The 17,802-nt window shown below is 37.1% G+C and overlaps 1 protein-coding gene across 9 annotated transcripts in view; it reads left to right on the top strand.

The window, feature by feature from the left end:
- LOC121984379 (AP-1 complex subunit gamma-2-like) overlaps positions 1–17,802 on the top strand; it is a 143,712-nt gene that overhangs the window by 66,944 nt on the left and 58,966 nt on the right. For all 9 annotated transcript variants that reach the window (XR_006112868.1, XM_042537285.1, XM_042537288.1 and 6 more), the window contains 3 exons: positions 369–548; positions 715–869; positions 1,653–1,743. Coding sequence is in view for 8 of the 9 variants with exons in the window: in XM_042537285.1 (XP_042393219.1) it covers positions 369–548; positions 715–869; positions 1,653–1,743 (426 nt within the window). In the remaining variant the exon portion in view is untranslated. The remainder of the gene's footprint in view (positions 1–368; positions 549–714; positions 870–1,652; positions 1,744–17,802) is intronic.

Here is a 17,802-nt window from a genome sequence, read left to right on the forward strand (position 1 = left end):
TGGGATATGCGGAGCAATATCTTGCTGAGTAGGAACTTAGTTGCATTATTGTCTTATCCATATTTTTTTCTCTATCTTTGTGGTTTTTTTATTAATAATACACTAAAAACTAATGCCTTTGCCTCCCATATCTTAATAAGCTGATGTTTAAACATTTAGCAGCTGCTAGTCCCAACTATTTGTTTGTATTCTGCATGTGTAAAGAATTTGAATAACATTTTTTGATATTAAGTTTGAATGTTGTCTTTCTTTGTAATCATGCTATATTTTGTTTTTTGGTTATGCACTTTCTGGATTCCATAAACTGTTATCCTTGTAGTTGCTTAAATGTTGTTCATGCTGTAAATTAGTTTCCATTTTAATTATAGAACTGCACAGAAGGATTGGTTCGAATACTGAAAGATGTTTCTAGTAGCCCATATTCACCTGAGTTTGACATTGCTGGGATTACGGATCCCTTCTTACATATTCGGGTTCTTAGGCTGATGAGAATGTGTGGCCAAGGAGACTCCGATACCAGTGAATATATAAATGATATTCTTGCACAGGTCAGTTTTCCTTTATATTCTCTGATTTTTCTAATTTGATACTCACAATTTCAATTCCATGTAAGTAACAATACTTCCTAAGCTAAAATCATGAGTTATGCGATTGTAGCTAGAATTTATTTGATGAGTATTAAACTTAGTATCGCTATCTGTTTTCCTTCTACAGGTTGCTTCAAAAACTGAATTAAACAAAAATGCTGGGAATGCTATTCTATATGAATGTGTGGAAACTATAATGGGTATAGAAGCTACTAGTGGTTTGCGTGTGCTTGCAATTAACATTCTGGGTAGATTCTTGTCAAACCGTGACAATAACATCAGGTGATTCCTGTTTCTTTATAACATCAATATATGTTTTGAATCAATATTATCATATTTGAGAGTCATTAGATAACTTATTGTTGAGAATTTTGTGCCCATTGATAGCAATGATGGTAAAAGGCATCTTTCTCTCTATTCTGCACATGCTTGCATTAAATTTTTGTATGAAGATATTGGTGCCATCATTTGTGCATACCTTTGTTATTCCAAAGAATAAATTCTACTTGCTAGAGGATGAATGCATCCCTCAAAGATCTTGAAGACTTTTTTGTCCTATATTTACGCTATGATATGATTGACTATTGCAAGAAAAGAAATGAAATTTGAGGGCTATAATTTAAAATTTCTGGTGCTAAGATTCAGCTGACTTTGTGGGGATCATATTTTTTTTACTCCTTTAATAATATTGATGCAAGTTGACATTGGGACAATCCTTAACTTACAATAATCAGTCTAGCTATTTATGAGCTATATTACTATGACCCAATATAAGTGCCACGTATACTAGTCATATATATAGCGAGATTTTTAAAGATAAAAGGAAGTGCTTGCAAACTTTACCCTGTAATAATTCCAAAAGACACGGCTCCTTTGGCAAGTTTGCCATGCAATTACAGTTAGATATGCAATTGCATTCAGCCAATATTAGTAGTAAAGATTGTGCAATCCAGTGCTGTGAAAACCAGTCATCAGCATAAGGAAATTCACTGTAAGAAGAAAATTGCATTCAAGTACATCTAGATATTACTTCTTGAGAACATTCTTTCTTTTGTTCTTTGTCAGATATGTTGCCTTGAACATGCTTATAAAAGCTGTTGCAGTAGACTCTCAAGCAGTACAGAGGCACAGAACAACAATTCTAGAATGTGTCAAGGTATTACTATTTCTCAATAAATGGTTTGAACTTCTGCCAAATTGAATAATCAGTGTTGTGCTTTAACAGCTGTTTCCATGAAAAGATGCAATATAAAGTCAATCACACTCTTTCTATTATGTTGATACTCTTCTTTTCATGACAAATCCGAAAATGTAACTGGTGTATCTCTAGTTTTTATTTTCTTAGAATTGCATTATTGTTATCATGAGAGAGGACTGGGTCATAATATTTGTGAACTCAACACAAACTCCTATAACTAAAATATCTGATGTGGGACTAAACCCATAACACTAGCAACTCCAACCTAGGGGTAGGGTTGGGTAGCCCATTAACTTTAATAATCCTCAAGTTGGATTACCAATGGATTTTTAAAGTAAGTCACCCCTCGAATACCTACTATCTTTTCTCCTTCCGATAGGCAGAAAAACCTCTCACAAAAACTTCTTATAATAAGGTTGAAACAAAACAACAAATCAAAGCTTATGCAAACGAATAGAGCTTCAAAGTAAACTTGTAGCCCAAAAATAAGTCTGTAGCTCTTTCTCTATCTTTTCTAGTCTAGTATGAGCTCCCCTTTGCTGCCAACTTGAGGTCTGGGGTTTGAATTTTGGCATAGCCGAGGTAAATACCTCCCTCATGCGCCGGTCACTATTCCAAGGGCTAGTAGCTACTCGTGATTAACCTCTTCCATGTTAGCCCTAAGACGGGTTGGCGGGGGCACTGGGGGCGAGCGTAGTCGTCTTTTTGCCAACTAGTATGATCTCCCTTTACCTGTCTTCAAGTTGGCTCCAAACATCTTTTTTGTTCAATTCTAGTTGGCTTAACTTGTTTTTTCAATTGACTAGATCATGTAAGCCTTTGTTGATTACACTTGCCTCATGAATCAACCTTTTTTTAGTCGACCAAAGTGTTCATCATGTAACCCTTGTTTGACACTTCTACCTTTCGCAATCAACTCAATAGTCTTATTTTTAATTTCAATAATGGTTCCTGCAATTGCCCAATCGTCTAAACTATGTTTTTGTCTAATGTCCTAGTTAACTTTTGAATAGAGAGCAATTGTTTTACACAAGAAAGTTCTTCAATCAACTACCTAGGCTAGTGGACTAAATCTGCCTCAATCAATTGAATTTATAGTCAGTTGACTAAAATCGAAATAAAATTCTTTTGTTTATGTGTTTAATATCTTGAGTCGACTCCCCAGTTGACTCAACACATTAGTCAACTAGTAGTAACCATCAATCTATTGAATTAACTACAACCCCAAAATATTTTTTTTCTTGGTTGAGTTCTTGTCTATGTAATTTTTAACCAAAACTAAAATAGAAGTCACTCGTGGACTTTCATAACTCACTTTGAGGTTACCTCCCAAGAGACTTTGCCTTTGAGTCTTCTTCGCCTACTAAGAAGCTTAGCTTCCAAGTCTTCCTTGTTTGTGGGGTATCTTAACGTTCTAGAACTTCTTCAACCACTAAATGTCAAATCACTCTTGACCTATTTGGTTTTCTCCATCCGCTAAGTTTTTTTTTTTGCATTTCTCCTCTGTCAATGCCAATTAAACTTCTCCATTTGCCAATTAGCCAATTAACCTTCTTCACCTACTTGAATTTCTCCGTCAATGGGCTTACACTAACTTGTCATGGATCTGCACTTATAGACTCGACAAAGTTCATTAGTAAATACAACATTAGCCTAACTTAAATCACTTACTAAACATATCAACATCAGTACTTGGTCGAATGGGACCACTTCGTGGACCACTTTGGGCTCGATTAATCAATCTCTTCATTTTTTATGTTAACAATTTGTTTTGTTTAAGTTAGGTTAAATCAAAGTCCATTTTTTGCCATTTACGGTAAAATGAAGTGAATTGAAGGTTCTAGCTTAAACTCTTCATTCCCCTGACCGGAATGATATAGTTTCGATACCGTATCGTACCGTGCCAATACGGTTTCTATACTTTATATATATATATATTAAATATAATTTAAAAATAAGTTGTATATTAATTTTATGTAACTTGATAACATATCTTTCTCGAAACATTCTAAATAAAGGACAAGTAATCTAAAGTATTTCCTAGGCATAAAGATCAATCATTCATATCAACAAAAATATATATTTCATATGCTTAAGAAGTAGAAATCTAGAAGTAGAGAAATAAGTATGTTAATATTCATGGTTCCAAATCTAAAAGAAGAGAAATAAGTGTGTCGAAATGATCGTTATCAACATGGCAGCGCTTATTCAGATTCCCTGTTGATTAAGCGCTTGCTTCACATACAGGATCTCTACTTAGATGTTGCCGAGTCACATGAGGTGGCTAGATAGAGATTTGCAAACGAGAGAGGAGTAGCCCGAGCTTACAACTTCTTCATATGCCCTAGTTCCATGGTGCAATGGGTTCGGATAATATGGAAGCCCTATGTTCATCCGAGTCATGTAGTCACCTTCTGGATGTTGGCACAGCGAAGGCTTCCCACTTGAGATTGATAGGATTATTTGGAGGATTGACAGTGCACTTTTCGGACAGTGCTAGAGACATAGGAGTGCCCACACATTGTAAACCTATTAAGGAGGATTCGAGGATGACTTCTTATGCCCAGAGATATCCACCAATCAAAGGACGATTTGTGTCTTTGGATAGCATTATTGTAGGAGTAGGGCGGAGACAAAGGCTCGTCATTTGACCTTGTTATCATTGATATATTATGTATGGAGGGCTCGAAATCATAGTTTTTTTTAGAGAGGAATAGTTAGATGTGGAGAGGATATTAAGGAGCGTGAAGATTATATAGGTCTTTAGGCATCTATTCAGATCTGATACTTCATCAGACATGATTTTAATAGACCCTAAAACTTCTATTTGTATATTTTGGATATATAATATATGAGACATCATTCCTTTACCCTTTTACTATATAATAGAAAATTTAGTCAACACTTTTAGTTATACTCAAAATAAAAAATTATATTAATTCATAAAAAAAAATTAAATAAATGTAACATAATCATTAAAATATATCTAAAAATGTTGAAATAAAAGATCATGGCCTTTATAAATACACGGTCTCAACCTTCCCTTTGCAATAAATCTCAAAATTGAAGATCAATCTTTATCAAATGCAAGTTCGACTTGATGCATTTGCAATAAAGTTATAATTAAAATTATTTGGTTATGTGTAATAATAATAAAAATATAAATCTTAAATTTCTATATTCAACTATTTTTGTAAAGATTTAATAACCATCAAACATCTCATGAGATAAAATCAAAATTTAAACTCAACTTTCAATATCTTAAATAACCTAATAGTAATCATTTATAACAATTAAATAATAATAAAAATATATTTTTTAATTACTATATTTTATATGTTAAAAAATAAAGAAATTGTATCAACACAACACAATATGATACTAAAATTGTATCATTTTGGTCATAAATCAAAATTTCGATACGATCTAAAATTTTAGACCTTATTTGCACATGACATTATTTTCGTCGATTAGACATGTGAATGAATAAATGATAAGCTCGAATCTTGGCAAGAAATACTAGAACAAGATTTTAGACATAGTAGAGTAAAGATAAAATAGATGAAATTTAAATTTGTACTAGCAGGCATAGCAAGACAATTACTAAGAACGAGATGACGAGTTATCTATTCTAAAAGCTTTAATAATCTATGGAAAAAGCATGGAGTGGTTGATAGATGTTTTATAAATGCCACAAGTAGGATGGTTGAAATGGAGGAGTACGTCATATGCTCTTTATGATTATAAGATACATTTAAAGTTTAATGGGAAGTTTTATAAAATAGTGGTTATATTTGCTATATTATATGAAGTTGAATGTTGGGCTTTGAATCAAGCACATGAGTAAACAAATGAGTCATAAATACGAGGATATTAAGGTAGATGTATAAACATACGAGGGTTGCCATGATACAAATGAGACATTAGAGACAGTCAGGGTAACATCTATTGAGAGAAAATTTTAAGAAACACATTTAAGATGGTATGAACTTGTAGATAGATGACCAAGAAATGCCTTAGTTAAGAAATATTAAATTATAACAAATACACATTAATCGAGGAAGAGGAAGACAAAAGAAGACTGAGTTAGCAATGATAAAATATGATAAAATTTATTAAAATATGAATGATTAAACAGTAGGGGATCCAGCTCAATAACATAGGAGAATTTGTATAGTTCCCCATTTAATGGATAAAGACTTGGTTGTTGTTGTTGGGAATATTCATTTAGTTTCATCAATTTGTCTCTTAAAGTGCACCATTTAATTTTCCATGATGCCATTTTGTTTGATGTTATGTCTAGAGTTGCTTGAGCAATTGATTTCGACCATTTTCATTCAAATTGGATGTAGACTAAAAGATTATTAAAGCATTGCTTATAAAGGCCTCAGGTTGTTCGTTTAGGATTTTTTGTAACCAAATGCAAGTGAAACAACACTCTTAAGCGATTGCTAGCTATGCAAAAGTTTTATTATGTAAGTTCTTTTAATCTCCTCTCCTTAGCTATTCATTTCATTTCTTATAGAGAGGAAGGCTACTTATAATCATTCTGAAGGATTAAGAGTTAAAGAGGCTTGCTCCATTGTCTCTTTTAAAGAAACGGTTGTAGTGGATTAATCGTAACTTATTTGTTAAGCAGATTTAGAGGATCTTTAGTAGCCTTTAGTTAGGGTTTAGGGTTTAGGTGATTTATGAGGTCCTAATATCAATTAGACAAGGCACGGGAATGCTAAACTTTCACTGGTCAATTTAAGCTTTTGGTTAACCAAATGGTTAGCATCGGTCGATTTATGCCTTTAGTTGACCAAGCAAATAGCTTTGGCGAACCTAAGTCTTTAGTCGACTAAGCATTTAACTTTGATCGATCTATGCCTTTGATCAACTAAGTATGTAGCTTTAGCTGACCAAAGATCAAACCTTATCTCACAATGACTATATTTAATGCTTTAGTTGATTGAATCCTAGACCTATTAGATCTTTGCTTTACAAATTTTTGTAATTGTTTTGCATACAAGATCTTGCACGAAAAACACTTTCAAAAGCAAAAAAAATATTTTTAATAGTACTCAATCATTCTCATGTCCAAAAGAACCAATGAGCTCATTTCATTAAATGGAGGGTCTATCTTTCGTTTAAAAAGTTCTATTAGTTACATCCTTCTATCTATAGTGTGAGGTAATGTTTGCACTCTTGTGTTCATTTCTTGTATCCTTGTGAGAAATTTAAAAATCTCACTTATAGGGGGTCACACTTTTAAGCTTGCAAAACCCACCTATATGGGTTAGAATTTCATCCTTTAGTGCAATTATCCTCTATAAATAGCATGCTACTCATTTTTTTTATTTTATAACGAGTGATTTAGTGAATTTGTGCGAGGTGATGCACCTTAGGTCTACTATGTTATATGAAGTTGGATGTTGGGCTGTGACTCAAGCACATGAGCAGAAGATGAGAGTTATAGGGATGATGATATTAAAGTAGATGTGCGGGCATATAAGGATGGACATGATAAGACATGAGAACATTAGAGATAAAGTCAGAGTTGCACTTATTGAGGAAAAATTCTGAGAAACACATTTAAGATGATACAAATATATACTACCAATAAATGCTCCAGTTAGGCGATATGAAAGTATGACAAATATACATATTCAATAAGGAAGAGGACTAAAGAAGACTTTGTTAGCAATAATAAAATAAGATAAAATTTATTTAAATATAGATGATATAGTAAGGAATAGATTCTGTTAAGAAGAGAAACCCATGTCTTAGACACCACGGAGTTATTGTCTTATATAGAGGAGAATATACAACATAGTTACAATAATACCCCTAGTTATATTACAATATTCCAACACTCCCCCTCAAGTTGGAGAATATAGATCATATGCACCAAGCTTGTTACATATGTAGTCAATTCGGGGACCTCTTAGTGACTTAGTGAATATATCTGGTAGTTGATCATGTGAGTTGACAAAACTAGTAGATATTTTTCCCGATATGACCTTCTCTCTAACAAAATAAAAGTCAACTTCAATATGCTTTGTCCTCTCATGAAAAACTTGGTTCGAGGCAATATGCACGGTGTCCTGATTGTCACATATAAGTGACATTTGTGTAACCTCCCCAAACTTGAGTTCTTGAAGCAACCGTTTTAGTCATATAAGCTCTTGACTATTTATGGCCATAGCTGGATACTTTGCCTCGGCACTGGATCTTGCTACAACATTCTGCCTTTTTGCTTTTCCAAGAAACAAGGTTACCTCCGAAGTGGACTTTCTATCAGTGGGAGATCCTGCCCAATCTACATTAGAGTATCCTACGACTCGAGTATGTCCTTTGCCTGCATACAAAAGACCCTTTCCTAGTGCACCTCTGATATATCGAATAATACAAGTCACAACATCCCAATGTTCTTTGCATGGAGAGTTGAGAAACTGACTTACTACACTTACCACAAATGAGATATCCGGACGAGTAACAGTAAGGTAGCTTAGTTCTCTACTAATCGTCTGTACCGTTCAGGATCTAGAAGAGACTCCCCCTAATTTGGCATGAGCTTGACATTAGGATCCATAGGGTTGTCTCTGTCTTTGAGTTTAACATTCCTGTTTCTTCTAAAATGTCCATTGTATACTTCCTTTTGGATCTGACGATCCCCTGTTTAGACTGTGCTACTTCTATTCCCAAGAAGTATTTGAGTTTGCTGAGATTCTTTGTTTGGAAATGTTTGAAAAGATGTTTCACTTGTGAAATCCCAAGATGATCACTACCTGTGATGACGATATCATCAACATAAACCACTACGTAGATGCAACCAGTGGATGAGTTGCGATAAAAGACAGAATGGTCAACCTCGCTCTGAGTCATGCCAAACTGTTGAATTACAGTACTAAATCTACCGAACCATGCTCTGGGTGATTGCTTGAGGTCATATAAAGATTTTCGCATGCGACATACAAGACCAGAAGACTCCCCCTGAGTAACAAAACACGGAGGTTGCTCCATGTAGACTTCCTCGAGCAGATCACCATGTAAGAATGCATTTTTGATGTCCAATTGATAAAGAGGCCAATGGCGAATCCAGCAGTTGACAGGAATAGGCGTACAGAAGACATCTTGGCAATAGGAGAAAAAGTATCCCCATAATCCAATCCGAAGATCTGAGTATAGTCTTTAGCGACGAGACGAGCCTTAAGTCTATCAACCATACCGTCTGGACTAACCTTCACCGTATACACCCATCGACAACCAACAACTGACTTCCCAGGTGATAGAGGAACGAGGTCCCAAGTCCCACTACTCTGTAAAGCACAAATTTCATTGAGCATAGCTTGTTTCCATCTTGGATGGGCAAAGACATCACCTGCAGTCTTTGGAAGAGAAACAGACGACAAAGAAGAAAGACAAAAATAATAGGAAGGAGAAAGACGATGATAACTCAAAGAAACATAGTGAGGAGAAGGATTACAAGTGGAACACATACTCTTTCGAAGTGCAATGGGAATATCAGAGTCAGGAGATGAGACCGGAGGAAACGACGAAGGACTTGGCTCCAAAGATGTGTCCACGGCAGTGTTAGTGCTGGGCGGCGGCAAAGGAGGACGAGGACGACGCTGATAAACCTGCAAAGGAGGAGACGAGGTTGGGAATGATAGAGGCGCCACCATAAGACAAAAGATAGTCACTGGTGCAGGTGGAGAGGGAGAAACCTCGAACTGGGAAGCAAGAGGCCCAAAAAAATGAAATCGAATCAAAAAATGTAACATCAGTGGAGATGAAGTACCAACGAAGAGTAGGGGAATAACACTTGTACCCTTTCTGAGACCGTGGGTACCTAAGGAAAATGCACTTATGAGATCGGGGAGAGAGTTTATCAATACCAGGATTAAGATCATGAGCAAAACATATAGAACCAAAGACCCGAGGTGGTAAAGGATGAAGAGGATAATGTGGGTAGAGGATATGATGAGGTAGTTTACCCTGGAGAGTGGAGGAAGACATGCGATTGATGAGATAACACGCAGTAAGTACGTCATCACCCCAAAATTGATGAGGAACATGAGAATGGAGAAGAAAAGTCTGAGTGGTCTCAAGGAGATGACGATTCTTGCATTTTGCAACTCCATTCTGTTAAGGGGTATGAGAGTAAGACGTGCGATGCAGCACACCATGAGATGCCAAGAAAAGCGAAACTGAGTAGAAAGATACTCGCGTACATTATCACTTTGCAAAGTTCGAAGAGAAATACCAAACTGAGTTTTGATTTCATGAAAAAAAGATTGAAAGATAGAAAATAATTCTGAATGTTCCTTCATCAGACATAACCATGTACAATGGGAAAAATCATCTATAAAAGTAACAAAATATCGTGATCCCAATGTAAAAGAAACACGATTTAGACCCCAAACATCATAATGAACCAAAGCAAAGGGGGTCGTAGCCCGACTCACAGTGCGAGGAGAAAAAGAACTACGAACATGCTTACCTAACTGATACGACTCACAAGACAAAGACTCCAAGTGAGAAAGACTAGGATGTAATTGTTTGAACTTATCAAGACCTGGATGTCCCAACTGAGCATGAATAAGAAGTGGAGATGCCGCCGCCGAACCAACAAGAGAGGGTTGTTGAAGCCGATAAAGGCCATGAGACTCACATCCGAAGCCAATCATCCTCCCCGTACTCCAATCCTGTAAGAAAATAGACATTTTTAGTAAAAGAAATGACACAATTAAGAGATCGAGTTAGTTGACTTATTGACAATAAATTAAAGGGAGCTTCGGGAACATAAAGAACATTATGAATGGAAAGAGACGGAGAAGGATGAACAATACCAATACCCTTGGACTGAGTTTGGGAACCATTGGCCATGGTGACGATTGGTAAATAACCAGAAGTAGTGAGAGAAGAAAATAGGGATTTATTACTAGTGATATGATCGGTGGCCCCAGAATTAAGAACCCAAGGACTTGAAGAGCGAGATATGCCAGCAAAGGAATTACCAGCGTGTATAATAGTAGCAGTGGAATCAGAAGCCTGACAATCCTCAAACCATTTCAGAAAGTCATTATAGGAAGGTGGTGGGGTCAGATCCGATGTTAACTGTGAAGTGGAAGCTGAAGAAGCAACAAAACTCTGAACGATCTGAGCAGCGCGAGGAGGTCGACCATGCAGACCCCAGTACTTATCAATCGTGTGGCCCGGGCGATGGCAATGATCACACCAAGGATGACCTTTGCCACCCTTGTGAGGCGGAGGTCTGGTGTTGTGTCGAGAGACCAAAGCTGACGAGTCAGGAACGGAAGGAGGCATCGTCAATATCTTGGCCGGGACACGGAGGAGAGTTGCCCAAGTATTGTCCATGATAGCTTCTGTGGGGCTGCCTAATATCTGATCACGAACATGAGAATAATATGTGGGCAGACCATATAAAGCTAGGGACATAGAAAATTTCTTCCGATTTTCAAGCTCTTCAATAGGATTGGTCGCAGGTGGTAGCAGTTCATTGAAGTCACAAAGAAGGCTAGAGACCGAACACAGGTAAGTTGACATTGAATCCTTAATCTAATGGGGATTGAGGATGGTTATGAGATCTTCACAAACTTGATAGAGTCGTCGAGAGGTGTTTGTAAAGAGTTGTTGAGCCTGTGTCCAAACAGCTTTGCAGGTTTTGTGAGTACGAAAGACATTTCTAAGAGATGGATGGATGGTGACAGGTTTTGTGAGTACGAAAGATATTTCTAAGAGATAGATGGATGGTGGCTCGGATAATACAACACAACTGAGCGTCAACCTTCTTCCATAGAGGACGATCGAAGAGTTGAACATCTTCTTCAGTTTGAATGAGATGTGTCTCATAACCTTGTCCAATTAGCCAAAGCTCAATGTGAGATGCCCAAGAGACGTAATTTTTACCATCCAACTGCTCAGAAGAGAGTGGTGCAGTGATGTGGTTAGTAAAGATTGAGGTATCTGGCTTTGGGACGCCGGATGTATCCATTGATTAGTTTGGAAAGAACTGTGAAGAAAGGCTCCTGACTGTCGGAGAAAACAGTGTCGAAGAAGATGAGGGTCGTGGTTGCACCCGAGTCTCCAGTGAACAGGATGTGGCTGAGGAAGCAGGAGAAGTTAGTGGTGTACTCCTGATTCGACAATTGGAACAACCTCACGGGCGAGCAACTGCGGAAGGTGGCGTGAGGGTTGGTGTCGCCGATCCTCGGTGACGGCGGCTGCAGAACAACGACGACGTGTTTGCGTGCGAAGAACGTCGGAGGAGAAGGCATAACCCTTCTCGGAGGAGAAAGGAAGAAGTGGTGCGGGAGGCGTTGTTCCGTGCCCTAGCAGAAAATCGCGAGGAAGCCGCGATGTTGCGTTTTCCTGGTTGTAAGAGACGCCTTGGTTGTACTTCTTGGTGAGTTGGGTAGCGGCGGGGAGGACGACGTTGGTCACCTGCGGGACAAGGACTCACCAGAGAAGACGCGGATGATAGGCTCCGTTGGATCAAGGGGAAGAAAATTAGGGTTTTCGCTCTAATATCATGTTAAGAAGAGAAACCCGTGTCTTAGGCATCACAGAGTTATCCTCTTATATAGAGGAGAATATATAGTATAATTATAATAATACCCCTAGTTATGTTACAATATTCCAACAGATTCCAATGACACATATAGTGGATCCCAGCTAGTGGGATAAGGCTTGATTGTTGTTGTTGTCCATAGATGTGTTAGGTGATGGAGTATAAATGAATCTCTAAACCACATTACATAATTATCATCTACTTCACTCATTTATTATACTTTAACTATTACAATTATTAATTTTCACACACATACACATCAAACTAATATTTGAATTTATAAGTGTGCTTTTAGCAAGACATTTGTATATTTAGATAATTAAGGATATGTATGAGGATGTAATGAAAGTGAAGACTCCAAAAAAGACTAACCAAAATGTTCTTAATAAAGATAAAGTTACATTAATGATGAACTCTAAATTCATATCTTTTTACATTTGTTATGGATGAACACATTGGACATATTACATGTTTTTGCAGATGACATTCTTTTCTTTGATGAGACACGTGAAGAAGTAAATCCTAAGCTTGAGTCTCGATGGGAAATACTAGATGTAAAAAGTTTTTAGCTTAGCAGAGTAAAGACAATATTTGAAATTTAAGTTTGATAGTAGTAAATATAACAAAACAATTATTAAGACAGGAGGTGATGAGCTTTAAATATTTAGGTTCATTTGTAAAAGGATGAAGGGGTTAATAGATGTTTTACCTAGGGTTAATAGTAGTAAATATAACAAAATAATTATTAAGATAGGAGGTGATGAACTTTAAATATTTAGGTTCATTTGTAAAAGGATGAAGGGGTTTATAGATGTTTTACCTAGGGTACAAGAAAGAAGGATAATTGAATGAGGGAGAGCCTCGAGTGTTCTTTATGATCTTAAGGTACCTCTAAAGATTAAAAGGAAGTTTTACAAAATGACAATAAGATCTTGTATGTTATATGGAGCTGAGTGTTGAGATATGATTCAAGAACATGAACGAAAGATGAGAGTCATAGAGATGAGGATACTAAGGTGGATGTGCGGACATACGAGGATTAATATGCTAAGAAATAAGAATATCAGAGAAAGTTGGATTGTACCTATTGAGGAAAAACTTTGATATACGTATTTAAGATGGTATGGGCATATACTTAGGCGACCGATAAATGCCATAATTATGCGATATAAGACTATATAAATATGCACATTAATCGAGAAAGAGGGAGACTAAAGAAAATTTTGTTAATAATGATAAAATATAATAAAATTTATTTAAATATAAATAGACTAGGATATATTAGCAGATTGAGCCTAATGATGGAAGATGATTCATATATCCGACCCTATTTAGTGGAATAATGGCTTGATTGTTGTTGTTTTAGTAAGCCATTTTTAATGATTGAATTTAATGGGCTTGGATAAAGGGGCAGTCATGTTATGGAAAAGGGGCAATGTTGAAGTAGAGAGTTATCATTTAGATCTTGCGAAGTTGTTCCTTGTGGCAGAGGTGACCAACTACAATGCAATCAACAAAAGAGGAGGGACCAGATCTCGTGATTTGGGGTGCGTGCTAGAGAAGGGCTTGATGGTGCTATGACATTGTTGCAAGAGTTAGTTAGTTCTCATATAGGCAAGGGCAGCAATATTTGTTGCTGAAGATTAAGAGTATGTGGAAAAGGAACTTAGAGATTTAATAGGAAATATTACAAAAGGCCCCTCTAGTTTAAGTGTGGAATTGTATGAAGAGAAAAAGAACATAACACTTTTTCATTATTGTATAATTCACAAGGAGTCCGACTAAAATAGGAGAATACAAGAGACATTAGAAAGGAAGATTACAAAATAAAAATCTCTCTCAATCACAGATTTAATTCCTTTCCTTCTATATCATTTCCTTAATCATATCAAATTAATTCTTTTCCTTCTATGTCATTTTCTTAATCATATCAAATCAAATCAGATTAGAATATTCTTTAATGTTGTCAAATCAAATCAGAATATTCCTTAATACTGTCAACACTCCCCCTCAAGTTGGTCCAAAGATATCTATCATGCCCAACTTGTTGATTTGAAATTCAAATGCTTGTTTCAACAAGCCCTTAGTCAACACATCTGCCATTTGCTGTGAAGTTGGCACAAATGGCGTGCAAATTATCCCTTCATCGAGTTTTTCCTTTATAAAGTGTCGGTCAATCTCAACATGCTTTGTTTTGTCATGTTGAACTGGATTTTGAGCAATGCTGATCACTGTCTTGTTATCACAGTACAGCTTCATAGGAAGATTAATTTCCTTAGTAAGATCTTCTAGGACCTTCTTAATCCAAAGAACCTCACAGATCCCTTGAGCCATAGATCTAAATTCTGCCTCGGCACTGTTTCTTGTAACTACACTTTGTTTTTTGCTTCTCCAATAAACTAAGTTACCCTAAAGAAATGTGCAGTACCCTGAAGTTGACCTCCTACCAGTGATTGATCCTGACCAATCAGCATCAGTATACACCTCAATCCCTCTCTTATCAATTTTCCTAAAGAATAGTCCTTTTCCTGGAGTCCCTTTCAAATATCGGAGAATTCGATATGCAGCTTCAAGGTGCTCTTTAAATGGAGAATGTATAAATTGACTTACCATACTCACAGCAAAGGCAATATCAGGGCGTGTGTGTGACAAGTAAATCAACCTTCCAACCAGTCTTTGGTGCTTTCCTATATCTGCAGGAATTCCCTGTTTGACTTCTCTAAGCTTAACACTAACATCTATTGGCGTTTTTGATGGTTTGTAGTCATTTAATCCAGTTTCTTTTAAAAGATCCAGAATATACTTCCGTTGGGTAGCCACTATGCCCTTCTTGGATCTTGCAACTTCCATTCCCATAAAATATTTTAGTTGGCCCAAGTCTTTAATCTCAAATTCTTTTGCTAAGTTTTGCTTCAATTTGCTCATTTCTTCAGCATCATCACCCGTCAATATTATGTCCACGTAAACAATCATCACTGAAATCTTGTTTTTGATGGATCTTTTAGTAAATGGAGTATGATCAGATTGACCCTGAGTATATCCTTGACCTTTAACAAACCTTGTAAACCTGTCAAACCAAGCTCTGAGGGATTGTTTGAGTCCATATATAGACTTTCTCAGCTTGCACACTTTATTCCCAAATTTCTCAATGAATCCAGGTGGAGGTTCCATATAAACCTCCTCTTCTAGGTTCCCATTTAAGAATGCATTCTTCACATCTAGCTGATTCAATGGCCAATCAAGGTTAGCAGCTATAGATAGAAGTATTCGTACTGTGTTTAATTTAGCAACCGGAGAAAAAGTCTCGGAGTAGTCTACTCCATAAGTCTGAGTTTTAGCTACCAGGCGGGCCTTGTTCCTTTCCAAGGATCCATCTGAGTTGTATTTTGTCACGCCCCGGAGGAGTCTCTGTCCGAAGAAATTTCGGCAACATCTCCCCTGTACGGCGGACAATCTGAAACTTTTCTACAAGCACTATATACCTCAGCCACATACGGCTGGAATAATAACAATAAAAGAAAACAAACACCACGCAGTTAATATCAAATTCAGCCTCTGGCTGACACAACCACGCAGTCAAAAATAAAGCAGCCCACTCGGCTGTACCAAGACCAAAACACAAAAACTGCTAGCCGGCTAGACTTACACAACCAATAACATAAATACAAAATACCACATAACAACATCAACACTCCAAAAATAAAACCGGAGTACAGAGCTAACAAAACTGATACATAAAACAAAACAAAACATACGTGAAACCGATAAGTCTTCCACGCGACGTGGGATCAGCAGATGTGATGCCCAAGCGACACCAAACCAAACCCGGTACAAAAAGATAGTATCAACGGGTGAGTTCAACAACTCAATAATACCAATGGACATGAGTAGTAAGATATATCTAACAGAACAATCATGGAATACAACTTCCTAATCATATATAGGAATACGAAAACCGAAGGTAATCGAGGAAGTCAGACTCACCAGAACTCCTATCCGATAAAAAGGTCACAAACCGAAGTGTCAATAATCCCAGATGCAGTCAAAGTATGATCCAACCAAAATGCATCAACCAAATGCAGGAAACACAATCATAAAATATAAATGCATCAATGCTAATGATGCGTCCCGGTCACCCCGACGCTATACTATCTCACACACAAACGGTGAGACCGAATGGGTAGGGCTATGACTGCACTGTCGTCACTACTCCCGATGAGTAACCGAGTGGACGGAATGCTGTCGGAGTCCGTCCTGTGACCCCAAATCATAAACGGGGAGCTCAACGCCTCAACTCCCAGACACGACGACGGGAGGTATCTCGCCGACTACCACGCCGAGTCACCGACCAACGGAGCTAAACAGAGTCCACCGTCTGCCTTACGCTGCTACACTAAATGCCAGGTGAGCCAAACAGAAGGAATCGTCACGGCCACCACGCCGAGTCATACGACTAACGGAGCTAAACAACAGAATCCGCCACACACCGCTCGATATACCACTAATCCACGAGTGGTGGTGATATAATCTGGCGATGTGCTCAACCATAGTGGAGCCGATAATCGCGAAGATGCAATCATGATGCATGACACTAAGCATAGTCATAAACTGATCAACATAACCATAGCCATATATATAATATGGGTACCACAATATCAGTGAGTCAAATCCACAGATCTAGGGTATACAGGTCCTCTATGGTATAACAACCTAGATCCTAAACATATCTCCCTTCCATAATATATATACCAATAATATACACAGATCAAAGAATCAAAGTCTAGGTACACGAATCATATGTGATATACAAATAGAGGTACACAAATTTGATATGGCACAAAAACCTAAGTATCAGATAATCTAGATACACAGGCCAGAAACAACAATCCAAATCCTAGTCCTAACCTCAGTAAGCATGGGATGTCACTCTAGAAACTAAGATACTCATGGTAACAAGATAATCATGGCAACAAATCACGAGATATAAGCACGGATACATCGCAGGTGACAAACCTAACATGCTATGGATATCAAACAGTGACATACCAAAGGCAAACATGTTCATTGCATGTAGTTATAAAATACTATGCATATCCAATGACAATATCATAAAAGATAAGTCAAGAGGTACCCGCCTCAAATAGAAGGGTCCAATCCGGTAATAGATCCCTCATCGAGACACTCGTCTCGAATCCAAATCCTGCAAATCAAACATACAGATTTAGCTAATTACTTATGAGTTAAATAGCTAAATCACATTCTCAAACCTAATTAGGATAATCATAATCAAATACGATTATTGATTAACCACCTAAGCTAGAGTTAAACTGGTTTAACCCTAATAAAGTCATCATCTACCTTAGATTAGTTTAGGTTAAACATAAACCCCTTTCCTAATCTAACAATCTATATTCCACAATCGAAATTGTATTAGATCT

This window comes from Zingiber officinale, chromosome 5B (assembly GCF_018446385.1).
Source record: "Zingiber officinale cultivar Zhangliang chromosome 5B, Zo_v1.1, whole genome shotgun sequence".
Classification (NCBI taxonomy): Eukaryota; Viridiplantae; Streptophyta; class Magnoliopsida; order Zingiberales; family Zingiberaceae; genus Zingiber; species Zingiber officinale.